Source organism: Camelus ferus, chromosome 2 (genome assembly GCF_009834535.1).
Source record: "Camelus ferus isolate YT-003-E chromosome 2, BCGSAC_Cfer_1.0, whole genome shotgun sequence".
NCBI lineage: Eukaryota > Metazoa > Chordata > Mammalia > Artiodactyla > Camelidae > Camelus > Camelus ferus.
This window is the reverse complement of record NC_045697.1, coordinates 106,763,797-106,789,992: the sequence shown is the minus strand read 5'-3', so window position 1 is coordinate 106,789,992 and position 26,196 is coordinate 106,763,797. Positions and strand designations below refer to the sequence as shown.

Sequence of the window (26,196 nt, the reverse complement as noted above, 5' to 3'; positions counted from 1 at the left end):
ATAACCAGTGGGAGATTTTATGATTGTTCCATGGTCTTTAAAAATTTATACCAAAACATAAAAACATTTTCCTGTTCAGTGTTATATGTACATACGTACACATACATATATATGGACATGAAGAAAATAGTAAAACTCAACATTTACTTACTTAGTACACTGTAATTTAAAACATTTCATTGAGAATGAAAGTATTTTATTTCTTTGTGAAAAACATACCAACAGTACTTTAAACAGTGCCTGCCCCTTCTGCCCAAGTAACTTGAGAATCTTTTCTGCGCCTTGACCAGTTGTCAGACTCCTTCCTAAGATTGGATTAGCTTCCGACATTTTGTCTTCTGTGCTTTCAGTGTCATAAAACATCTCCTAGGTTTTCTTTAATGTGAAGGATTTTTCTGGCATCGCTTCTTCGGGGACATCCTCATGTTGGTTACAGCCACTTTCCCAGCTCCCGTCAGTCAGGTCCCCTGGACGCACATCTGCGGCGTCTCAGCAGCCCCAGCTTTCCCTCGGTCAACTCGCTCTTCTCTAACTCCACTTAGGTTTGATTCGCATTTCACTTTCAGCTTCATCACCTTTCTTGTCCTTACTGTTAACTTACCTTTGTAGGCTGACACCCTCCTCCGATGATGCATTTGTGTAAAATGTCATAGTTTTATCACTGGTGGACAAGGAGGCAACACAGCTACAGAGTGTGCTGTCTGTGCACGAGCTGAGTCACAGACACGCGGGGACCTTTCCCTGAGACTCTGAAAGGTGTGACGGGCTCAGTCACCTGAAATGATGCACACCTGCTATTTGTAGTGATTTGTGGGCTGAAGAGCTGGCCATGAAATGTGCACTTTACTTAATTACTGTGAGAACTGACGTCTGAACTGTGGTGTTGAGGGACTAGGTTATTTAGAGCGATAAGTGAAATTCCTGCATGCTGAAACTGTGCAGAGCAAAGACTGCCTTCTGTGTTTACATCGAGAATGCTGAAAAGTGGTCTGAGTGGTCAACAATAAGCCGAGAGGTACCTTTAATAGTCGCGTGGGGAATAGGTGATGCAGCGTGGAGAGGAGCAGGACACACTGTCTAGTTACTACTTCTGTCCAGCTCAGGCATTCCTTAGAACCTACTCGTCACACAGGCAGTTTTGGCTGCGTACTCCCCTGCTCCGCCTGTAGCAGGCACTCAGCAAAGATGACCGAGCACTGCTCGGAAGGGCTACTGGGCAGATTCTCCATCCTCCTCGGGCAGCTAGGCCTGCAGGTCAGCCTGGGGAGCGGGGAGCGGTGGGTGCGGCTTCTTGGTTTAGGGGACAGCAGGCAAGCAGGCTCGTTCACCAAGCAGAAGTGGCAGAAGGATGTCTGTGTGGATTTACTTGGGGGCGAGGAGTGGACTACCCGGGGCCGCGTTCACTGCAGAGCAGTGAGCAGTGGGAGGGAAGAAGGCTTGGACCTTAGAGTTCTCCCCCTCACAGGCCAGATGCCACCACCAGAGAGCCCGGGAGGTGGCAGGGTGGGGTGTAGAGGATCAGAGTGTGCCTGGCGGCACCCCATGTTTGATAGTGGCCCAGCTGTCTGGGAAACTCTTCTAGGATTTGAAATCTGTCCTGTTCCTTTCTCAATTCCTCCACTTTTTATCATCTCTTGGCATAATGAATTTCATAAAGTAACTTCCTGTCTCTTGAGCAGTGGACTTGAACACGTACAACCTAGCTTTCTCTTCTCCCAAGTGGAAGGTGAGTTCCAGCCAGCGTGCAGGTTTTACAAAATAACTAATATGTCGTTTTTGAAGGCCTTCAACCGCTGTAATATGGCACTGTCATCCTGCTGGACCTGTGCTCAGCCAAGATTCAGACCACATTTGTCTGTCCTCATGGAAAAACGTCATTTTGCCTTTTGTTTCTCCTGTTTTCTCAGAAGGACCATGTCTCATACATTCCATGAATGGAGACTTGTTGAGGACTTTGGAGGGCCCTGAAAACTGCCTGAACCCAAGACTCATTCAGGCTTCAAGAGAGGGTCACTGTGTCATATTCTATGAAAATGGCTTCTTCTGTACATTCAGTGTGAACGGAAAACTCCAGGCCACTATGGAAACCGATGACAACATAAGGGTGAGTGTACCTTGTAGAATTTTCAACCTTCTGTGTTTTCACCTCAAAGTGTGGCAAGCGAGGAGGGAGAGGGTTCACCAAAGAAACTTCTGGTTTTAGTAACCAAGGCTCTCTCTTCCACTCCAAGAGGGAGTCATGAGGTGGCACTGGGGTGGGGCTGGTACCTCCCAGACCCCAGTGCATCCGAGTGCCCAGCGCCTGAGACCACCAGGTGAGGCCCAGGAGGGACCTGCAGCCCATGAGCTTCTCTTCAGGTTGTGTGAGGCCATCCTGGGTGGCTTTCAGTGGCACTGCTCTTTTTCTTTGTTGTTTCTGGTTTTCTGTCTAAGAAAGTTCACCGCAGGTGGTTGTTTTCTGAGTCTCAGAGCTAAAATAGTGCCACAGATCATCCATCAACTGGACCGTCTGCCTTTGAGCAGGCTGATGGTGGGCGGGGTCGGGGCTCTGACGGTGTGGGACCAGCATCCCATTTCAGACTTGACTTCTTGGCGGGTAACAAGACCCAGACTCACCAGGTTAGGGAAGCTGGGCTGCAGGTTCTGACGTGCATCAGGCAGCACGGTTTTGCTTTCGGCCTACGGGAAGTGGTGGTGCTGGCGGGCCCTGCGCGTCCTGCTTCATTCTCAGGACGGGAGTAAGTGTTCGAGGCTGAAGAAGAGAGGAGGGACTGCTCTTAGGAGAGGCTACCTTTTCAAGGTCCTTTTTTTCTCACCTCCGAACATCTTCATGCAGGTGAAGGTAAAATGAAGCCGGTGTTCCTGTCACCTTCTGGGATAGGGTTGGAGGTGCACGTGAACCGGGTACAGTGAGGGAACCCAGGACACATTGGGGATGGCAAGAGGGTCGCAGAGGCCTTTGCCCTGGGAGTGTGGCTTCAAGCTTGTTCTGGCCATTTTACTCGTGGTTTTTCCTGACTTGGGCCAGCTTGGCTTGTTGCTGGTGGATCCAGCCGGTGTTCCAGGTTCTTGTCCCGTCCCAGAAAGAATTCAGAGACAAGACGTAGAGGTTAAAAAAGTAAAGTGAGAATTTATTAAAGGATGGATAGTACACTCAAGGGGAGAGCGGGCAGGCTCAGGTGAGCGGCTGCCCCAAGTTTCTTTGGCAAGTTGGTTACATAGAGTGTATGAATGAATGGGTGGAATATTCACTGGGGAGGGAAGGGTTTGGGGTCATATTCCCTGACTTCCAAACCACCTCCACCTTCCCTAGGGGAGGGATTTTGTCCTTATTTAGTCTGGATTGGAAGTCTCGTGGAGTCGGTGCATGATGGGTACTTCTAATCTGCAAGGCTAATTTTATTGAAATGAGGGCATAATGAGCAAAAGGTTACCCTTGAACACTCGAGATGCCTGCCTTTTCCCACCTTTCTTTGTTGGCCTCTGGGCCACTTATCACGCCCAAAGGTGTGACCACTTACCAGCCCAGAGGTTCCTGCTTTTCTTTCTCTACCTAAGGACCCCTGGTGCCTGCATAACGTATGGTTTCCTGCATTTGGCCTGTGGTCCTCCTTTCTGCCCAATTTCTGCCATTTGGTGTGTGTCCCCCTTTCTCTGCTCGTATCTCGCTATCTGCCTGCGCTAACAGGGTGACATAAGTTCTCCTAGTTTCCCAGACCTGGTCTGATCACCCCTTTCTATCACGTAAATCCTGGGGTCAGGAGGTATAAAGGAACAGAAACCCTAAATGTCGATCCCACTGGGTGCTTCCTTCACTCAGCAAGCGGCTTTCTTCTGCCTCCCTTTCTCGCCGTGGGTTTCTCCATCGCATCTTGACCGCTGCAGAGGCCTGCGCAGGGACACTCACACGGCTTTCGCTTTTCCCTTCCTTCATTTAACCAAGTGCACATCAGAGGATTTTCCTTTCTTTTCTTCACAATAATAATGCTGATCATCTGTCACTCTGAGTTGTGATCAGAGTGTCAGCTACACTAATAAATCTGTAAAATAATTTGAAATCCCTTGCTGGCTTAAACCATTTCTGTGGCATTTCGGTTCGCACCCACAGCTCTGGGAAGCTCCTGGAGGCTGGTCGGTCGCAGGAAGCCTTCTGCAGCCTGTTCCCACGCGCAGGCCTTTCCTCTCTGCCTTACGGCCATTGTTTTTTTCCAAGATTTCCCGCTGGATTTTAGGCTTAAACAATCCACCGCCTTTCCCCCAGCACTCCTGCACTTTATCATGCTAACTTGCAAGTGGCAACTGTGTGATGAAAGCGAGCTGGCCTAAAACGAGCCCCGCCTGCCCATGGCCCCAGAGACGCCCTGTCACAGCTCACTGCCTGGGGACAGAGGGGAGGAAACCGCAGGCTGCGAAGGAGGGACATCACGGAGCAGCACTCCCACCTCCGGCCTGCAGTCGGAGCCCCTGTAAGGATGGGAGACTGTGGAAACAAATTAGTCACTAGCTCAGATCAGAAATTAAGTTTCTTTGAAATACCGAGAACCCTGCAGGCAGGCAGCCTGGGGAACCTCTGTGCTAATCAAGGCTGCCCACCTGTTTTTATTTAGATGCCAGATTGTTCGGTGGCATTTGGTTAACATATCATAGCACATCAACTAGGCAGTGTTTAGATGTCTTAATGAGTAGCTTAAATTTAAGTGGGCAGCCTGTTTAGAGCAGGAAAGGTCTGTTATCCCTAACAAGGGATAACCACCGTTTCGCCCGGAGGAGCTCATTTATTTTCTCTTCCTGAGGAAGCTGTGTTTGAAGATGTGATCGTCCCCAGCAGACAGCTGTGGCCTGTGGGTGCCTCCTGAGAACCAGTGCAGCCTCAGTGTTGTCCTGGCATCAGGATTTCTGAGGATGAAGTAACATGTCCTCAGGGCCCTCTTACATCGCTAGTCTCAACCCTGCCTGATAACTAGAATTAAGAACTATGTGAATGCTGGTCTGGGTGATAGGGTGCTGTTCAGGAAATGCTACCCTGGCTCTTACGTCCAGGGAAATTTGACAAGTCCCTCATGAGAAAGGCCAACAAAATATGTTTTAGCCTCAGCAGGCACCTGGTTTATTAAAATGTTTTAGATGCTGATAAATGTGTAGTCCTGAAAGTCCAGGTCTTATTTATTTCAACACAGAACTAGGATTAGAGATTCTTTACTCTGGAACAAAGAATTAAAGATTAATGGTTTTAATTTATGTTTTAATATAGCACTTATCCAGTAAAAAGCCTCAAGTTATAAAACTCAAGTGAACCACAACCATGAGGTTAATGGATTTTCATCAGCTGAATTTCATAAGTGTAGCAAATAATTATTTGTTGTAGTCTTCATTGCCTTTCCCAGATACCCCCTAGAGATGGCCATTTGTGAAATGAATGGGAGGAAAGGATATTGGTTTTTACTCATATTGAAAAATCTTCCTATTTGTATTTAGTTAAAATTTAGAGAATACTTCTTACGTGTAACTATCTTCCACCCATGGGATTTTATTTGTTACATGTATTTTTGTGTCCTTGAGAATAAGCTATATTTAGGAGATCTCTAAAAGTTGGCATTTGCATGAATGTGAATTGAATGGCTAAGAAATAGTCCTTAATTTTCTATGATTTAAAAAAATTGGGGGAGCAAAATGTAGATTAAAGACTTAAGGCAACTATACTGAAACTCTGAGTGCAGAAGACTGTAAATATATTTTCCAGAAGGTAGGTAATTTCTTTCTGGCTCGCTCATACAATCTGGATTCCTGTGTTCACTGTGTCCTGGTGGACGTAAGACTACAGGTGTTTGCAGTGACTTGTAGAACTCCCGATGCCACCCAGGTAAGGAAAGGAAATGTGTGTCTCAATAACCTGGGAAAAGGAGAGGAAGGGGTAAGACAATCAGCTTTTGGAATGGGGAGGGACCTTTTATATCAGAGGAGTCGCCACACTTTTCTCTGTAGAGGGACAAATAGTAAATATTTTCGGTTTTGCAGGCTCTATATTTTGTTGCAATTACATGTGAAAATAGCCAGAAATGAATGGGTGTGGCTATGTTCCAATAACCCTTATTTATGGACACTGAAACTTGGAATTCATATTATTGCCACGTCATGAAATATTATTCTTTTGACTTTTTTTTCCAACAGTGGAAAAAATTTTAAAAGTTGTATGTAATAGGGGGTGGCCTGCTTTTGGGGCTGAAGAGCAAATTGCACGTCTGTGCTTTGTGACCAGCAAGAAGCGGTCGGTCCTGGGGCAAGAAGAAAATGCTTAACCCAGGGCTTCAGCACCTGAAAGTCGTGGGTCTCTACCCAGCTGTCTTCCCAGCCACTGTAAAAATCCCGTGGGCCTAGGGAGGGCGCCCCAGCTGCAGGCGGTCTCCGGGGGGCCGGAGCCCAGGGGCAGCAGGGTGTTCTTGGGGATATGAGGTCATCTAGCGCTATCTGCTTGGCCTCGGCACAAAATGGGCTTAGCACGTCTGCGTTCCAACCAGAGAGATGCCTGGAAGCTCCTCACAACAGAGAGCTGGTCCCCATCCACGGCACACACCGTAGAACAGGAAGAGTGTGCCACCTCTTCCTTAAAAAGCAAAAATTTTATCAGCAAAAATTAAAGAAAACAAAAAACAAAACCTCTAACATTGCCTGACTTTGCCCATTTGATTTTGGAACAATGGCAAAAGTCTTCTATGACTCATGATTTCCTAAAGCCTCAGGAATACAAGCTCTCTCCCTTCTCTGTGCGCTGCAGTAGCTGCATTGTGGGGAATTCATCAGAAGTGGGGTGGGGGGCGGTTTTCCTCGAGCCACATCTCTCCTGAATGTTGCCTGTCTCCTAGGCCATCCAGCTGAGCCGGGACGGGCAGTACCTGCTCACGGGAGGAGACAACGGTGTGGTCGTGGTCTGGCAGGTGTCTGACCTCAAGCAGCTCTTTGCCTATCCAGGCTGCGATGCCGGGATCCGGGCCATGGCCCTGTCCTATGACCAGAGGTAACACTGGAATCAGGGTCTACTACTGGTGGCTTTAAAACCTGTGGACGGAATTTACTTAAATGGGCTGGGGTGTGAGGGTCACCTGTGCAATCAAAAAAGCCATTGAATATTGGGGTTTTCCAAGAGACTTTTTTTAAAGCGTGATTTTCCTTCTGATGGCATTGCCAATCTTGGACAAAGGCTGAGTTCTCTAGGAATAGACAGGATTTAAGTAACGAAGGCTCCAATTATATTGCTGTAAAGCTTTTTGTATTTCTTTAAAGTACCTTTATCTTCTGGTATAAAGTTTAATGTGAAATGTCTGTATGTCTGTGATGATGCCATTGAGAAACCTGGCTTATTTCTGAAAACCTACATTTTGGGGAGATAACCTTTATCTGGTATCTCTATCTGGCATTTCCAGAACTTTTTCATCATTCCATCTCATAGTACCCTTTGACGTGCAAAGCTTTTAATTTTGATGAAGTCTGATTTATCTAATTTTTTCTGCTGTTGCCTGTGCTTTCAGTGTCATATCCAAGAAATCACTGCAAAATCCAATGTCATGAAGCTTTTCCTCTATGTTTTCTCCTGAGAGTCAAATAACTCATATTTAGTTTTGATCCTTTTTGAATTAATGTTTGTATATGATGGTAGGTAAGTCTCTAACCTCATTCTTTTGCATGTGGGTATCAGTGTTTCCAGCACTACTTGTTGAAAAGACTGTCCCTGTATGTGGGAGCTTGTTCTGGGCTCTCTGTTCTATTCCGTTGGTCCATATGTCTGACGTGAGGCCAGAGCCACATTGTTTCGATTATTGTAGCTTTCTAGTAAGTTTTGAAATCGGGAAGTATGGGATATCCAATTTTGTTGTTCTTTTTTGAGATTGTTTTGGCTCTTTGGGGTCCTTAGAGATTCCATGTGAATTTTAAGATAGGTTTTTCTGTTTTTGCAAAAAAACACTGGGATTTTCATAGGAGTTAGTTTGACTCTGTAGATTTCTTTGGCTAGTATTGTCATTTTAACAATATTAAGTCTTCCAATCCATATACGTGTGATGTGTTTAAACACTTACTTATGTCTTTAATTTCTTTCACCAATAGTTTCTGATTTTTAATATACAAGTCTTTTGCCTCTTTGGTTAAATTTATTCCTGCGTATTTTATTCTTTTTATTGCTATGATGGAATTGTTCTCTTAATTTCCTTTTCAGATTGTACATTGCATTGTATAAAAACACAACTTATTTTTGTGTGTTGATTTTGTATCCTGTGACTTTGCTGAATTCATAAGCTCTAACAGGTTTTTTTTTGGGGGGGTGGAATCTTTAAGGTTTCCTACATAAAGATCGTTATCATTTGTAATAGAGACAGCTTTACTTCTTCCTTTCCAATTTAGATGCCTCTTCTTTCTTTTTCTTGCCTAACTACTCTGGCGAGGACTTTTTGTACTATATTGAATGGAAGTGGTTAAAGCAGGATCCTTGTCTTGTTCCAGGTCCCAGTCAGGGGAAAAGCTTTCAGTATTCACCACTGAATATGGTGTTAGCTGTGAATTTTTCATAAATGCCTTTTATCATGTTGAGATATTTTCCTTCTACTCTTAGTTTGAGTGTTTTTATCATGAAAAGATGTTGATTTGTCAAATGCCTTTTGTTCATGTGGGGTTTTTTGGTTGTTAATTCTCTTGGTATGATATATATACTACATCAATTTGTTTTTGTATGTTGAACCATCCTTTTGTTCCCAGAATAAATCCCACTTGGTCATGGTGTATGATCCTCCTAATGTACCACTGAATTTGGTTTGCTAGTATTTGTTGAAGATTTTTATCTCACTGTTCATAAGAAATACTGATCTGTAATTTTTTGTAGTGTCTTTGACTTTGATGTTAGGGTATGTTGGCCTCATTAAATGACTCAGGAACTGTTCTCTTCAGTTTTTTAGAAGTGTTTGAGTTGGTGTTAACCCTTCAAGTGACTGGTAGAATTCACCAGTGAAGCTGTCTGGTCCAGGGCTTTTTTTTTTTGTTGGGAGGTTTTTGATTACTGGCTCAATCTCATCACTAGTTTTGAGTCTATTCAGATTTTCTATTTCTCCATGATTAAATTTTGGAATATGTGTTTCTAAGAATTTTTCCATTTCATCTAGGTTTTCCAATTTATTGGCATATAAATTTCCTAGTATTACCTTATTATCTTTTATTTATATAAAACTGGTGGTGATAATGTCTCCACTTCATGATTTTAGTAATTTGAGTCTTTTTCTTAGTCTAAAATTTTCTTGACCTTTCAACAAACCAACTTTTGATTTTGTTGATTTTCTCTATTTTTCCAGCTTCTATTTCCATTCTAATCTTTATTATTTCATTCCTTCTGTTATGCTTGGGTTTAGTTCATACTTTTTTCTAGTTCTTTAAGGTGCAGAATTGGGTGAAAGTTTTTTTTTCTTTTAATAAATGTGTTTATAGCTATAAATTTCCCAGTTTTTGCTGCATCTTGGAAGTTTTGGCTTGTCTGTTTTCCTTTGAGTCAATATTTTGTAATTTCCTTTGAGATTTCTTTTTTGACCCATTGGTTAATCTCCACAAACTTATGCATTTTCCAGTTTTCCATTATGATGTCTAGTTTAATTCTATTGCGACTAGAAGAAATACTTTATCTAGGAGAATAGTCCATGTGAATTTGAGAAAAAAAAATCTGTTTATTCGGCTGTTGTTGGGTGAGTGTTCATCTGTGTGTCAGGTCCAGTTGGTTTTTAGTACTGGCTCAGCTCCTGTTTCCTACTCTCCTTTCTGGTGGTTCTGCCCATTAATGAAAGTGGGGCATGCAAGTCAGCAGCTGTTACTGTAGGACTGTTTGTTCTTCCCTTCAGGTCTGTCAGTGCTGGTTCCATGTATCTTGGGGCCGCTGCTGTTTGGTCATGTGTTAGTAATTAATTGCTGTATCGTCTTGACGAATTGCCCCTTTTATCACTGTATAGTGTCCTTATTTGTCTCCTGTCATATATTTTGACTTAAAGCCCATTTTGTCTAGTATTTGGGTAGCCACCCCAGCTCTCTTCATTATTTGTGTGGAATATCCCCTTCCATCCTTTCATGTTTAACCTGTTTTTGTCTTTCGATCTTTGAGTAGACAGTAGACGGCATATAGTCTGATCACGTTTATTCATTTTGCCAGTCTCTCTGCCTTTTGATCAGAGTTTAATCCCTTTAAATTACTGATAAGCAATTTGCTTTGCTTTCTACATGCCTTAGAACTTTCTCATTTCATTACTGCATTCTTTTGTGTTTAGTTGATTTTTTTGTAGTGACATATTTTCATTCCTAATTTTGATAATCAGGTACTACTAAGGATGCTAAATATGGCATCTAAGGACTGTCCTAAGCAAGCCATACAGCGAAAGGTCTCAGATTATAGGCTTCTGCCCCCAGGAGAGGCTCCTCTAAAGTTCCTGTCTTACTGCTCCATCTGTCTCCCTGCACTGCCTGCTCAGGGACAGGGGAAGCAAGCAGCGGCTCTCATCTATAATGATGATTTCAGTGAGTCACTGTGTTATGAGGCTAAAGCTCCTACTCTTCACATGATGGACAGAGCACATTCTTCTGTGGAGCAGAGCCCAGCCTAAATTATGGCCCACCCTCTGCTTTCTTACTCTTCTGATATCAGAGAGATTCTGTCACTTGATCGTGTGCCGCTTTCTCCACCAACAGGTAGATTGTGATACCAGATTCAGATCTGGACTCAGCAGCCAACCCCCCCCCCCCCCAGCAGTTAAGTAGCCTGTTCAGGTGTTAGTGACCCATCCTGAACATACTGGCTGTACCGGCAGTATAAAGGCAAGCTGTGAGCTGGATCGTTGTGCTGTGTCAGAGGAGCGACTCTAAGCTTACTCGAGACTGCATTTTAGTCGTCGAAAAACATACCTTGGTTCTCACAGATTGTAGTGTCGGCTGCCATCTTCTGTATTCACCTTGTGGATTTGGGAGGGCAGTTCTTTCTTTAGTCCCTAGGAAATGAACAGGCTGCAAACCACTCCTTCTCTGTGTCCCCAGGTGCATCATTTCTGGCATGGCCTCGGGAAGCATCGTCCTGTTCTACAACGACTTTAACCGGTGGCACCACGAGTACCAAACCCGCTACTGAGGGAGGCGGCTGCACATCAGCCTCGCCCAGCCCGGGCAGGGGGAGTACCCTGAGCCTCAAACAGCTATCACACCTGAATGTAACTTAAATTTGCTCTAAGAAGCAAAATATTTTTTAATGTTAATTGCTATTTTTGTAGACTTTGCTTGACTTTTTTGGGGGGGATGGCAAAGCAGAAAACTGGCTGCTGGGTTCTGTAGTTTTAAAAAAATCTATATTTTTAGTCATAACAAGAAGTCTATTTTCACCAATTATGGAAATATACAGTGGGGCAAGTAAACCCACTTATTTTAGTTATATTATGGAAAAAAACACTTCCCATTTACCTGTACTCTCGAGAAATGTATGATCTTAACAGTAGGGACCTGGGTTATGATACTGGGATGAGGGAATGTTATGCTGTACTTTGGCTCCTGTATTTTTCCAGACAACTGTGCTTCTGCAGCAGTGAAATTTCTGGGATTTAAATAGTAATGTTTAAATTATGGTAAATGTAATTTAAAACATCTCAAATTATTTCTGTCAATATTATTCTTCAAGCATGTCTTAGACCTAGAACATTACGGTTTGGGGGAGGCTATTTTATTTTATTGCGTGAGTAACATAAAGGATCTACTGTTGTAGCAAGTGTGAAATATTTACAGTGTTTTCCTCATCTGTCCTCTTCTTAGCACACCAAAATGTGAAATGATGGAAATGCTCTGAGGCTCACAACCTCTGTTTTTTCTTTCTTTTAAAGTAAATGTAAGTACCAAAGCTCCCCCCGAGGGCCGGCAGTGCCCGCGCCCTTGCTGGGGCTCCCCCCGCCCCGGGTCCCAGAACCGAGGCTCCCGTGTGCTGTGTTGAGCAACACTTGTTTTACAATCTTCACACTTCCTTTTGATTAGCAATTTGTACTAAGAAAATGTTATTTTGGTGTTGTATAATTCTACTTTTCTAGTAGATTGCTGTGTGGAATTCTGTGAAAAATATTTGAGAAAAGGTCTGTATTGCATTAATAAATTCTTTGTAAGTTGTGAACTCTTAGATGAAACTGATATTCCATCTCTGATTCTCTTGCAACTTATGTAAAGGGGTCCCCCCCCTTTTTTTCTACACATTCAGCTTTTCTCTAAAAGCAGAGATTTGGAATGGAACAACTCAGTTTGACAGAAAAGTTAAGTAAAACAGTATTTGTAATTGACTTGTTGGAAATATCTTTTTCACTCCTGATTTTGAAGCAATCATAAAACAGTTGTTTGCGAAGATGATGTCAAACCCTAGTTCAGTCATAGTTTTTGAACAACCACCAATGAGACTCTCTTGAAGGAAGACTGGCCAGCTAGCTCCCTCTTACTGAGACTCACAGCAATCAGCACACTAGACCCGTGTCTAACAAATGACCAAACAAGGGACTGTGTACACTGTCCCGTCTAAGATCCACCAGTGTTTTATAGACCATTAACCAGGAAAACAGATGGTAAATGTGGGGGAGGGAGAAGACATCTTAGACTCAAAGACGTACCCAAGTGACTGGCAGACGAGCACCCCACTGCTGTCAGCCTGCGGCATCAGACTTCAGGGTAAATGGTAGAAGAAAACTAGCTAGGGACACCTAAGTCCTGGGCCAGGCACGTGACACTTCAGCTACCCACTTTAATAAGCCTAAAGCAAAGTTAATGAAGCACTTCCCTCTTGGAGCCTAAGAAGAAAATTGGTGCCTCCACTGCCTTGTTTTAAAATGTACGACTATGAGAACGCAACTAAAACACAAAGTCACGCTTTACAGCTGGGCTTCCCCCAACCGCGGAGCTGGGACCCTCGGACACTCGTGAAACAGACGGCTGATGTCCACACGAGGGCTTAGTGACAGAACTGCTGGTGCGGTGTATGTTAAGGTTTACTCAAAAACAAGTATTTCAAATACATGTAGACCAATTAGGAAAAAGAGGTCAAAACTGAGGTGGTTTGGAACCAAACGAGATTATTTGCAGCAGGCGGGGAAACAGGGTGGCCCCTCAGCTGGCGGCAGTGCGGTGTGTTAAAAGGCATCGCCTCAAGAAAGTAAGATTTTCCTCACTGATAGCGTTGATTCTTCCTGAAATATCACCAATCAAGCCCTTGAGGCTCTGCGGTTTAAGAAATACCGCTAGATCACTGGGAGGAAGCACAGGGCTTAGAGCACACAGTGTTAGAGCAGGCGGGTAGCTAGAGATGAGCAGAGAAGAGGGGGACGCGGGCAAATGGCAGAAAACCATTATTTTCCTGTCTCACGTTTAGGGATCTATTTCCTTGCCAGAACCAAGATTCTGGGGGAGCCGGGCAGAGGCAGCTGGCTGCACTGTAGCTGCAGGCTTGGATCAGCTGGAGACGTTTCCCAGACTGGACCTCAGCATCAGCGCAGACAGAGCCCCCCTTCCCCCCGCTGAAATCTTCCTGACCGCCCGGAGGCCCTCGGGGCCACCTCTGCCCCCGCTGAAAGAGGCTTCTGCTGGGAAGGGGCCTGGCAGGACCAGGTGACTGTCTCTGTACCCTCAGCCATTTGATGATAGCAACACATCCTGACATCGAACTGCCTTTGAGTTCAAGGCTGCGGGTTTTATCGTAAAATAGCCCCTTAAAATCCACTGGTCAGAACTAACCGAAGTCGCACCCATCAGCCTCCCTCGGGACAAACTACTGTCTTTCTTCATCTAACAGAACTCACGCTCCTGCCCTGATAACTTCTTAGCTGCCGCGATTTCCTACCCTTTGTCAGGCATCTCCCCCACCCAGCCCACCTCCACCTCCTGACAGACGCTCCCACTGACGCTTCTCTGATCACCTGGAGGGGCAGGCCAGTTCTCGGGACACCTGCCCTCAGGGCCCGGAGAGGCAAGTCCCTGCTCCAGCAGCTCTCAACCCATCGAGTTTCCTCACTTGTTGAGCTGGGATATTAGCATCTCTGTCTCAGGGCCGTGGCATAGCTGAAACAAGACAGGATGAGGTACTCCGTAAACTGCAAACTCTTGTGATTATTTCTCATCTAGGTGTCGCCAAAAACTAGATGATCACTCCTCTAGAAAGCAGCTAATTCTGTCACTGGACCACACTTCCTCCAACTCTGCACTCACACCTGACCCCTCGTGCCTCCGACCCACGGACCTCAGGCCACCATCCAGAGCCACCAGAGTAAACCACCACCTGCTGCCGCAGAGCGGTTCCTTCCCTAGCCGCACATCCAGCCGAGGGCGCTCTGATTTCTCCTTTCCCACCAGTCCTCAGCTGCCTGGGCTCTAAGCCCCTCACCATTCTTGCCTCCTCCTGGGTGATGGTTACTTTACCTGCACCACAGCCCCGACGCCCCAGAGTAGAAGCATATCTAGGCAGGCTCAGCTAACCATCTGCACAGATGGCTCGGGACACAGTTTCAAGTCACGCTAATGGGCAAGCAGTTCCATTGGCGCCTAAGGAAATGGTGCTTATTGAAATTCTGCCCTCCAGATCTTTCCTGGGAAGCAGTGAGTTCCAAACCTTGGTCACTGTTACAGGATACAATCTCAGGACGTCACACTTTGATTTCAACCTCAGGTTTGATCCGTGTCTGACCTGGTGAGATCATCTTAAGGCAGTCCATCCCATTTAAAGCAATGGACATAAGCATCATAAGCAAAAGCAAAACGAGGATGAGAAGACTAAGGGCCGCGGCCTTTCCTTAGCACCGCACTGTCCAGTATGGCAGGCAGAGCCACACGTGCCTGTCAAACGCCTGACATGTGCCTGGTCAACCTGAGATGTGCCACACGTCAACACACAGGAGCTCAAAGACTTAGTACAAAGGATGTAAAATTTCCCAATGCTTTTTTACACTGATTACATATTGAAATCATACTTTGGATATATTTAGATACACTGGGTTAGAGAAACTATAAAATTGATTTTACCTGTATTTTACATTTTTTAATGTGGTACCAGAAAAATGTTAAATCACGTGGCTTACATTGCATTTCCATGGGATGGCCCCGCTGCTCTAGAGGTCTTCCTCCAAGACGGCATCACTGACCAGACTTTTTCAATATGGTTCATCTCTTCCAAACTGTCCTCATGCTCTCCTAATTCACATTTCACAATCTTATTCCTGAAAATATTCATATATTCCGTACATCTCCACATCCTAGCCATCTTTCTGAAGAGGGCAAACACACTGAGTCTTGGTTGAGCCCAGCAGGCCTCCCACGAGGGCTTCAGCAGGTCACTGCTTCCCTGTTCAAACGTCAGCTCCTTTACACGCGGGTCCCCTGCTGGAGGAAGCAAATGAACAGAAACCAAACACACGCCTCTCTCACTGCACAGGAGCGGAGGAACCCAGTGATCAAGTGCCTGTATTTCACTTGGATTCTCAGACCAGAACAAGAGCTCAGTACACGTCTGCTAAGGGTGTGGCTGAATGAACAACTTGCTTGTGGTGTGGCCTTTACTGAGGACCAGCACCTAGACAGCCAGGCCCTGATTTACCCTGGATGACTGGTTGTCTCCAAAAGAGCACAGCTTTGGCGTCTGTGGAATCTGAAACCGCCTCGTGGCTCCATCCCCTGCCAATTCTATGACCTGGGTTATGTCACCTGACTTCTGGCCTTGCTCCCTGACCACCACTTACCGCTCCCGGTGTTCGTGGGATTAAGATAATCACAAAAGAACCACTTGGCCACACTGCCACACCAGAGTCAGGCTACCTCCTGTCCCCAGGCCCTCTAAGGGGGCACAGAGGGTGGAGCAGGTGCTGGACAGAAGGTGCTCCTGCTCCTGTCACCAGGCACTGGCACTGCCCTGGCCACTTATTTTCTTAAGTCTTTAGCAAACATCTTTGAACCTCATAGTTCCAGGGAGGGAGTCAGGTTTCAGGCTCTGATCAGTTCTGGAGCCTTCGCTCTGTCATTTTTCTATTTTCGTCTTTATTATTTTCATTTTTCTCTTCCATTCTTTTACATTAGCTTTTCACTTCCATTAACACAAATTTTTCTCTTGGAAGCCATGATAAAGCTTATTCTTTAACCAGTCAGTGAGGAGAGTGACAAGCAGAATGTTCTGGATCTGTCCATCACCACCCACCTCCTGAGGACTACCCCTGCCGGAGCTGTGCCACCAGGAAGCCCATGTGCATTTTGTACCAAGTGGCTGGGCTGGATCCTGGCTCAGCACCAGCCCAGAGAGAAATCACTGCCCAGCAATTTGAATGAAGAGACCCAGAGCTGAAAGAGATGGATTCAAGCCCTGGCATTGTCCAGCCTTGAGAAGCTGGGGACAGAAGCAGTTCCAGGCTAAGCCAGAGCCACAGGCAAGCAGATGTTATGAGGGAGCAGAAACCAAGAACCAAAATAACACTGAAAGAAGCAGAGACAGGAGACAGCACCATCTCTGAGAAAGACCGACAGAGACAGATGGGAATAGTGCCCTGACTCCCCGGTTCCCTTAAAGCCTGACAGTCTCTCACTTGTTCCGTTAGAGTCCTTTGCTGTACACGAATAATCCCCGTTTACTTCTGAGCCCTTGTTATGTGAGTTTCTGCACCTGTAATCAAATACACTTGAACCAAGACACAGCCGCGTGTTCTGCCCAAACACCTCTTCCTGTGGTGGCCCCAAGACTTCACAGAAGCCGATGCTGGCACCGGCCAGAACCTGGGTCGCGGAGGTGCTGCTTGGATCACACAGCCTTTGCAAAACAACAACACAGGGACCTCTGCCCACCCTGATCGCTTTTTTCGAGAAGGAAGAGTTTATTGTAGCTAGGGTACACTTGTAGGAGGCAAAAGTCTAACAATGAGAATGAACTACAGGCCCACCCGTTTAGAAGATGAGCACGTAAAACAAATACACTGATTATGTACAACCATTAAAAAGAGCAGGGTGGTGGAAAAAAGGAAAAACTGCCAGCAGCCTTCCAGGTTAACAGCAGAGGGTGTCTGCAGGCACCTTCCCGCCCAGTCCCCACGGTGCCCGGACGCGCGCTTGCCCGGGGGTAGCTGCGGCCGCCGCGGGTGACAAGCAGATGGGGAGAGGAGGCTCCGGTGGCCCCTCGGGCCGCTGGTTGGTCCCCCTCTGCCCACAGCTGGACCCCGAGAAGGCAGCGCCTGCCGGCGAAGCCACACGCACCGCCCCCCTCGGTAAAAAGCCCCGAGAACCACGTCGTCAGCACGTCTGTAACACACGGGGACTCACACAACGTCTAGGGAGGAAGTGACCTTCCCCGCGGCCGGTGCACAAATACCCAGCGCTGTCTTAAGCGAGCCCCTCGCGCAGCCGTGCAGGGCGGCTCCTCCGCGCGCCGGGCTCAGTGTCCCGGGACGGGGTGTCCGCTCCGGCGCCCGCTCCTCCCGGTAGAAAGCCAGCCGCGACCTGGTCAGCAGACGAAGGACGCCCACAAAGGGGCCAACGCGGCTCTGAGCTGTAAGAAAAAAAGGAGCCCCCGAGTTTACTTAAATAAGGGAGAGAGCTTGGCTCATCCAAAGTGTTTTCTATAAAAATGCACTCGGCGCGGGAGGAAAGTTGCATGTTCTCCCAGCGACGCTGTCAAATGTCCACGGAACTGAAAAGACGGAGAATGCAGAAGCCGCCGCTCCGGGGACCCGTCCCCAGAGCTGACGCGCACACGGCGCCTCCAGGGCCCGGGCCGAGCGGGGCGGGAAGCGGCGGCCGGGCAGGTGCGCGCCCTGGACCCCGGCGGTGCAGTCAGTCGGTAGGTCGGTCGGTCGGTCGGCGGGGGCGGCGGCGGCTCAGTCGCGGTGGCGGCGCCAGGTCCCGGCCCGCTCGCAGCTCGCGGCGGCGGCAGGAGAGCAGGGGCGCGGGGGAGACCCCGGGGGCGCGGGGGGCTCCGGGGCGGCGGGCTGCACCCCGGGCCGGCTGCCGTCCGCGCAGAGCTTGGGGCCGCCGAAGATCTGCCCCTCCTTATCTAGAGCCGTGTTCTGCGGAGAGAGCAGCGAGACAGGGCGTCAGGCCGCCGGCCCGTCACCGCGACCTGGCGCGCGGTGGGCATGCACGGCCGGGGACAGGAGAGGAGGAGTAACGCCCAGCGCCCCCACCCCGAGCGGCGCCCGGCCTGGCCTCTGCTCCTACTGCGGCCCCGACGGACGCGGCCGGGCGGATCCTCCCGGCCCCGCGCTGAGCCTGGGTCCTGAGCGCCTCTTCCCGAGCTCTCGAGCCCAGAGGAGTCCTGGACGAGGAGCAAACCCTACGAGAACGCGAGTCTCTGACAGCTCACTTTTCTAAACTAGGTTCCCCATCAGGGGCTGGAAAGTTACTCAGATGTATAAATAAGTAACCTCCTTACAACCCTTGCGGCTACATAATCTGTAAAAGCCCCGGGAATCGATGGTGCCATATTACCCGTTTTTGGATCCCCCATCGTCTCCTGACCTGCTGTCCTCTTCCTGCCTGGGTTTCTTTATCCTGTCACACTCCCGAGGGTTTTCATCTGCTCCACTCCTCCGGGAGCACAGAAATGGCCCTGCTTTCTAACCCCAGACTGAGAGGGGGGACCTAAGTCTGCCTTCCTCGTCCTCCTCTGACTCAGTTTCTGTACCTCTTCTCCTCCAGGGAGGTCTCACTGGGTTTTCCAAATGCGGAGCTTTCAGTCCTCAGGCTGAGAGGCATGTGGGCCAGAAGCTGTTCTGTGATCTAACTACCTGAAGGGGAAAATGCACCACTGATCCCTTCAGTACTCTGGGGGGAAAGAAGGACAACCGCTGGGCTTCCTCGGATGGACTTGTGCGGCTGCCTTCAGGGCGCCTGGTGTCAGCTGTGAACAGGTTTCTCCACAAGCCCTTCCCAGCTCAAGATGAACCCAGCAGCTGCCAAGGTAAGTTTCAATTACCTGGAGAAGAGGTAACTGTGGAAAAGCCCAATCAGAAACTCAGCATCGCTCTTTAACAAGCTTCCAAGCCCCTAGTATGAGCAGAGGCCAGGCCACCCCTCAGTGAAAACAACGAAGGCACAGAGCGTCAGCGTTCACTGTTTTCAGCCATAAATTGGCCCCTGGGCAGAAGAAACAAACTGCCCTGCAGTTATTTCTCCTCTTCTCTTCCCGGCAAGAACATGTATGTGTGCAGCGGAAAGCAGCAGGGCCGTGCAGTTAGTACGTACCATCGCCTTGGACCTAGTCAGAGGGAAGCAATGCAGGCGGCGGGAGAGGCAGAAGGCAGGAGAGAAGCGGGGACAGAAACTAGACTTACTTTCAACAGAAGCAACACGATCAAAACAGTTCTGTCTCTCTTAAATTAAGCCCAGATCATTCCCAACTTCCCCCAAAAGAAGCATGATCCCCTGAGCGGGGAAGAACCCCTTTCCAATCCATCCTTTGTCCGGTGGCCACAAGATGCAGCAGGAAGGGGTTTCTTCTAATTCCCCTTCCCGCCATGAGGGGGCCTCTTCTGGTCCCCAAGGTGGGGTGAGCCCACTGGGAGAGGCGAGAAGCCCCCCCTCGGGTGCACTGTCCTTTCTTAAGCATCTAAGGACAAGTCACAGACAATGCAAGTACAATCTGAAACTACAGGCCCGTCTTAAACCAAACTCCTCTCCAGTATCATTCTCCTACCCCAAAGCCTCGCTGACTCTACACTGTCTTACTGATAAAAATGCATCTTTGCAAATGCATCTGAGAAAAGAGAACAAAAGCCTTCACAACGGTCCCCATCTTATGCTGTCGTTCACGAAAAGATGCTTTTTCATCTAAGCTGAAAAGCAGCCTTTAGCAGGAGAACTCCTGGAGTCCTCCGTGCACTCGCCAGCTTCTGGTCTGGGAAGGAAGGCAACGTGGCAAGCTGAGACGTTTTAAAGTGAGGTTTCCAAGGGTGTGCGTGGCTGGCCGAAACAGGTGTCAGCAGGTGCAGGAGACCTGCACCCGTGAGAGGCTGAGAGCTGGATGCTGGTGTCAAGTCTGAGAGAAGCATGCAGATTCAAGAGGGGCTGGGAATTAGAGCTGCTCTGGTTAAGCACAGTATGGTGAGTACCCGAATTCTGCTCCAGGATCCCCAGAGTCTGAACGGGGTACACACTGAAACTCTGAAGTGTCTCTCAAACTGTCAAATCAAACTGTCAAACAAAACGCAGACAACAGCATCAGCTTTACTTTCTTGCACTGCTATTTACCATCCTAGCCTGTAACTTTCTCAGGGGAGCCTCAGGCTCCAACTCTGGGGGGCTGAGGTGGAGAGGACACGGCAGGGGTGGGGAGCAGCACAGAGGAAGGCTCCGTCTGGGGTTGACAGCTCCTGAAGCGTCCCCACCGGTTCCACCACCATTTGTATCCGTAGGAAACCACACAAGCCTCACATACTCCAGCTATGAGAACATATAAACACCAGGGAGAGGTATTTCTGATGAATGATTTTTAAATAAACATTTGAAACTGTTCCCAAGGCCAGGACACAGACACGCAGCAATGGTGACGAGGACGAGGATGAAGCCATGGAAGCAGCTACAAGCCGCCCCCACACAACCGTGCCCCGGGCAGGCTCCTCAGCTGCCTTCTCGCCCCTGCTTTTGGGGACAAGCCAAAATTCACAGGCTGGCTTTTTGGCCATTGAGAATTGGTACCTCCAGGGACAGGCTTCCCTGATTTCTCCCGCAGGTACTGAGAGTGAGGACATCCGCCAGCACTTCCCAGCGCTCACGAGCTGCAGAGTTGTGTAGGGGACGTGGGGTTGGATGGAGCCCAGCCAACATGCCCAAGGTGACACTGAACACACACGTGAACATACAACTTTTACAATCACCGCTCGGATTACAAATGGGAGAGCCTTGTTCATTCACACAAACATCCTGTTAAAAGTTCAGGAGTTTGAAATTTAACGGTTGAACTCCATCAGCAAATGGAAAAAATGCCATTTGTAAACCATAAGATAGGATTCTGTGGGTAAGAGGGCTGAAACCTCCTTCTGCAGAACAGAGCCTACACTGGGCCAGAAGGGCCGATCATTCCAGAACTGTGGCAGGCCACAGGCCTCACGCCATCCATTCCCATGGGCCATGAGTCAACAGGCGACCCCGGGAACTCGGGGAGAACTTGGGTGAGCCCGGCCCACCCTACAAAGGCTCGTCCACTAGGAGACGCAGATGCTTCGTTAATATGTGCTTATTAAATTGTACTTCTAATAAAATCAATCTTAAGGTTTTTGATTACATGTTGAGGGTCCCAATTTTCAGTGTTTCCAATTTTTCTCAATTCCTGCCAGGCTGCAAGGCCTCACCCTCCCGGCAGCCTTTTCGCTGGGAATCAACCTCGTGCTGGGGGCTCAGTCAAGGTGGCTCTTTCCAAAGGCTCTCTTCTGCAAGCCTGTGACAACCCTGGCTCTCCTAGGCTTCAGCAGAACTGCTAAGTGCCAGGAAGACCACAACTCCAGAGGCCTCACTATTTTGGCGCAGAGCACCCCAAGGTCCCACAACTTGTCAGGGGACCCACGTGTGAGCCTTGGGGCGGGCAGCAGCTTCCCAGCAGGAGGAGCCCCGAGGACAGACAGACAGCCACCAAACACATGCGGCCTCCCCAGGGAGGAGGACAAACCAGCAGTGCTGGGACAGCGCTGGAGGCCCAGGGACACAGCGCGCAGGCCACACTCACAAGGTGGGTTCCCTCCAGCTTCCACCTGGACCCGAGTCCTTGGAGGGGAGGTTCCTAGACTTCAATGTGCCACAAGAATTGCAACTGTTCTCCTTCCAGTCGGGGAGGAAACCAGAAGCTCTCCAGAGGGGGCGGGCTCTCCAGATGGAGCCGGGGAGACAGCCCGTCACTCTCTGTCCAGCTTCTGGGGACCCAACAAGCCGTGGATTCTCACTGTCCGGGGGGGCCAAGACGCCTTCTCCTTACACAGTCTGACTGTCTGCTCTGGGGAAGGAAGTCAACGCCAGCTCCCTGATTCTGTGAGCCGTGTGGGGGGGGAACAGAGATCACAGCCGAGGTGCTGGTGCTTCAGTCGTGGCACCGAGGTAGGTGGGGACACGCTGGGGACACGGCCCCACCTCGGCAAGAACTTGGGTCTGGACAGCTGGTGGTGGGTGTGCTGAACACACTTCTGGCTCAATTTTATTTTTCCTCCCTTCTCCTCCCTTTTGCTGAACTTACTTTAACGTTACTTCACGTACTTTAATGCCATGGGTCATCTGCTGCGCTTGTGGATTTAGGTAAGCTACCTTAAACATTTTGGAAGAAGGAAGATCTGAAGAAATACAGGGACCACTATTACTGACTTCTCATAAAATTTTACCAACCTTGAAAAAAACTAGTATTTTTCTCATTGTTCTCAACTTTTAAAGTCCAAAACACCGATTTTTTTTTTTAATGGAATTTAACTCTGGCTCTTTCTTATCCCAAGTCCCAAAGATTAATTCAGATCTCAATCTATTTGTGAAGCCTGGGGGATCAGGGAGTTACTTCCTTACACTGTCAGTCCCGCCTGGGCTCAGGGCTGGAGAGCAGAGATGAGAACAGAAGCAGCTGCCAGGAGGGCGCTGGGGCTCCCTCAGGAGAGAAGGCCGGGGCTCCCTGGCCAGAGGCCCGTCAGCCTGGCCTTGCCGGGACCTGTGCAACCTCTCATCCCAGGACTCAAGGCCCAGGAGTCGGCCAAAAGGCGCCCTTCACATGCCAAGCCGTTCCTGAGGTGGGGAAAGGAGCGTGGAAGGCGCCCACCACCACGGGAGGAAGCTCTCAGCTACTGACTTTACAAGATTCAGTGACGACTGGGCCATCAGGCCAGACCCTGCAGCTATGCAAGGGCAGAGCCCCGCGTCCCACTTACCATGATAACGGAGACCCCGGTCGTGGTGCTGTTCTGTTTGGGGAGCGCATTATTAAAGTGCTGTTTTAGTTTACCTGTGACTTCTGCTTGCATATTATTCTCCTGGGAGGCATCATCCTATAGAAAAAAATCAAAGACGATGATTTTGACTCTCACGTCTAAGTGGTCTCTTCCTGAACCGCACCCACCACCCGTCACCACCACCATCTCCCTCCTAAATAGGCCCGTCTTAGCCACAAGCGCAGGGGGACGATGACCTTCCTTTTAAACATAGTTACTGCTTCTCAGCAGTCCCCTGCCCTCGGAAAGAACCTCCACCACTCACTTCCCTCCTTAGGGCTGGAGCAGGCCCAGGAGAGGGCAGAGGTCCCAGGGGCACAAGAAGGGCATTCTTCAGGGTTCTGAGGCCCTCCCCCACCGCACAAATGCCACCTAATTTGGTACAGATCCCTACTGTGGAAATTCAAAATGAATGAACAGTTTATCATCTCAATCAAGAATTCAGTTAGCATTTAGTCTTTATTGCTCATAAAAAAAATGTGGCAGCTCAGCTACTTGGTCCAAAAAGCCAAGTCACTTAGCAGGATCCAGAGAGGTTGTCAGAATGTGTGGGACAGCGAGGTGGCAGAGGTGCACAGGGAGCCCCCTTAAGTCGCAAAAGCCCTTGAATTAACTGGACTCTCCTGGAGCCTCCAGGACTGAGGGGAACACAGAGTCTCCAGCTGTCACCATTTTGTGGACCGTGTTTACAAACCTGGAGGCACCGCCCAAGCTCAGAGAAGCTCCAGGCAACACTACACGTCCCCTGCTCCACTCTGGCAGGGACTGGGGCTTGGCAGCCCCACCACACCACGAGCTCTCCTGTGACCATGTGCCGTGAAGACAGGCTCTGAAACAGGGTCATCTCTGAGCAAATCCCAGAAACTTTCAAACCCCAGAACATCCTTTTAGAGCATCCTGGCCAAACCTTCCATCTCACAGATGTGGAAACTCAGGCCCAGAAAGGAACAGTGACTTGCCAGGTCACTCCCAGAGCGGGGTCCCTGTGCCACCCGCCTTCTCCCAGAGCTGTCTCTGCACTACTTGCTCACTAGAGAAAACAGACATTTAATCCGCCGTGGACCTTGGATGCAGAACTTTGCGTGTACCAAAGCCACGGCGGGGAGGAACACAGAGCTGTTCACCCCCTGGAATGTAGGTACTTACTGACACCCAGGGGTGACTCAGGATTTGCCCCGCCGTACACCGCGCTTCTACGTTTACCTGAAGCATCTGACTGATTAATTCCTGGAAAGAAAGAGGGAGGGAAGGCAGAGGAGACAAAAGCAGGGTAATTCCAGCATCAACACAGAAATCTGAGTTTGCACCAAGGACTTCAAAGAACAGCCAACACAGATGCTCAGGCATTTGAAAGTAAAAGCTATTGTCACCTCAGCTCCCCGTGCTTACTGGGCAGTGACACAGACAGCTGCCTCGCATCAGCAGCAGTGAGAGGAGCAGAGGGCTCTCATGGGTCTGCACTAAAGCAGGACGCTCTCTCCTAAGAGTTCTGGTCATTATCAACATCCCACAGCGCAACACCGCAGTGCCGCTGCTCCTCCGGCAACTCAGCCTGTCTCGCGAGTCCACTCCTACAGCCTGATGGGTGTCCAACATGCATTCCTTGAATAAATGAAATAAAGAATGTTCGGGGCTTAGAGGAGCACGGGAGGATGGTAGCGGCAAACTGGGAAGACAGCCAGTCCAGCTTTCAGAATCTGCTTAAGCGTTTCAGAGACTATACTGTGGAATGAACTTAAAGAGGAACCACGCATTGAGTCCAGACGGACCAGGAGCTGCTGCGGCCCCACATGACGGGTGAGGACCCCTCGACGTGACGCACCCCCCCAGACACAGGCCGGGATGGGTACCTTTGCTGAGTCCGTGATGTTATCCCAGTAGGGGGCTGGAAACTCCAGCTTCCCAGCCAAGATCTGGTCGAAGAGATCTTCTTGCAGATTGTTCTCACTGGCAAGGAAACAGAAGAGGAGTCAGCGTCACCATACAGGTTTTCAACAAAACGCGCACAGGAAGAGTGAGGAGAGGAGGCTGGGCTCTCTGGCTGGGGCATTTCCTGTCTCAGCTGTGGATCTCAACTGCGTTGGGGACGACACATTCTCCCTTTTAGACAATGAACGAAAGGACATTTCCACAGGCCTGGAAATCAAAGAGAAAGGAGGCAGAGAGAGAAGACAAAAATGCAAGAAATTTGCTTAGTTCAGCCTGGGAAGACGAAGATGTTCTGGAGACGGTCCCACAGCGCCCTAAACGTACGTAATACCGCCCAACACTTTACGCTTAAAAATGGTTAAAAAGATACTTTTTATTTTGCTACAATAAAAAAAAAGACTCAAGAAAAAGATGGAATCCACAAATAATGGAAACCCTCACTTCAGAAAAAACAAGCTTAGCGCCTGCTCTCCCTTCATCCCTCATGGGAATAAGAGCAGAAAAGCAGCGAATCTGCATCAGTCCTCTTCCCACTTCTCCAACACGACAGCCAAAGATCAGCAAAGCAGCCAACGTGTGAAAAGACATAAGGCGTTCAGAGTCTGGATGAAACAGTCACGACCTAATTCGCTCCCACTGGAACCTGACTTTCAGTGACGCTCAGTCTGAGAGGAAGAGCCCATCCGAGCAGGTCAACTACAACTTCTCGGGTTGAGGCAAACCCACCTCACCAGCCCTGGGTGGGTGTCCATCCCCACCCTGTGCCTACCGGCCCCACCCTCAAAGGTGCACCTGCACACACAGCTGGTGCCTGACGAATAAACGATGACTTGGTTTTTGATGGACAGTGCCGTGGAAACATGGAAACACCGCCAGGAACAATTCAGGAAGCTGGACGTCCCCAGACTCCCAGAAAATGACATCTCCACAGCCTCAGAGCCCCTTCACCCGGTGGGTGCACTGACAGCTAGAGTGAGAACAAAGTCACTGGCTTTCGAGGCCATCGCAAAGCCCTAGCAGCAAACTCAGGATGGGCTGCTGGCGCCAAGATTAAAAGCCAGGAGCGGAAGTTCAATCTCACCTGGCAAGTGTGCAACATTTCTCCCGGAGTTCCCCCAGCCCCCCTGCAGCCGACGTGCTCTGCTGGGCGTGCGCACGTGGGACCCTGATCATGCTACCAGGGCACGTGTGGCGTCCCTAGAAAGAGATCGTTCAGGGCGGTGTCGAGAGACTGATTCTGGGGCTGTGTGAGGAGGTGGCTGCCTCACTCCTGCTCTAGGAAAAAGAGTAGGACTTGTGCGCTCTGCGAGTATCCACGACGTCT

The 26,196-nt window shown here is 48.8% G+C and overlaps 2 protein-coding genes across 2 annotated transcripts in view; one reads left to right on the top strand and one right to left on the bottom strand.

Annotated features, from left to right (window-relative positions):
* The window catches only part of LRBA (LPS responsive beige-like anchor protein), a 620,537-nt gene extending 608,363 nt beyond the window's left edge, over window positions 1-12,174 (top strand). Inside the window, 3 exon segments of the mRNA XM_032464781.1 lie at window positions 1,908-2,104; window positions 6,861-7,012; window positions 11,047-12,174. Coding sequence (XP_032320672.1) covers window positions 1,908-2,104; window positions 6,861-7,012; window positions 11,047-11,137 — 440 coding nt within the window. The 3' untranslated portion in view covers window positions 11,138-12,174.
* A 4,676-nt stretch (window positions 12,175-16,850) lies between these two features.
* The window catches only part of DCLK2 (doublecortin like kinase 2), a 136,196-nt gene continuing 126,850 nt past the window's right edge, over window positions 16,851-26,196 (bottom strand). The window contains 5 exon segments of the mRNA XM_032464782.1: window positions 16,851-18,056; window positions 20,239-20,430; window positions 22,884-23,000; window positions 24,090-24,170; window positions 24,794-24,890. Coding sequence (XP_032320673.1) covers window positions 17,868-18,056; window positions 20,239-20,430; window positions 22,884-23,000; window positions 24,090-24,170; window positions 24,794-24,890 — 676 coding nt within the window. The 3' untranslated portion in view covers window positions 16,851-17,867.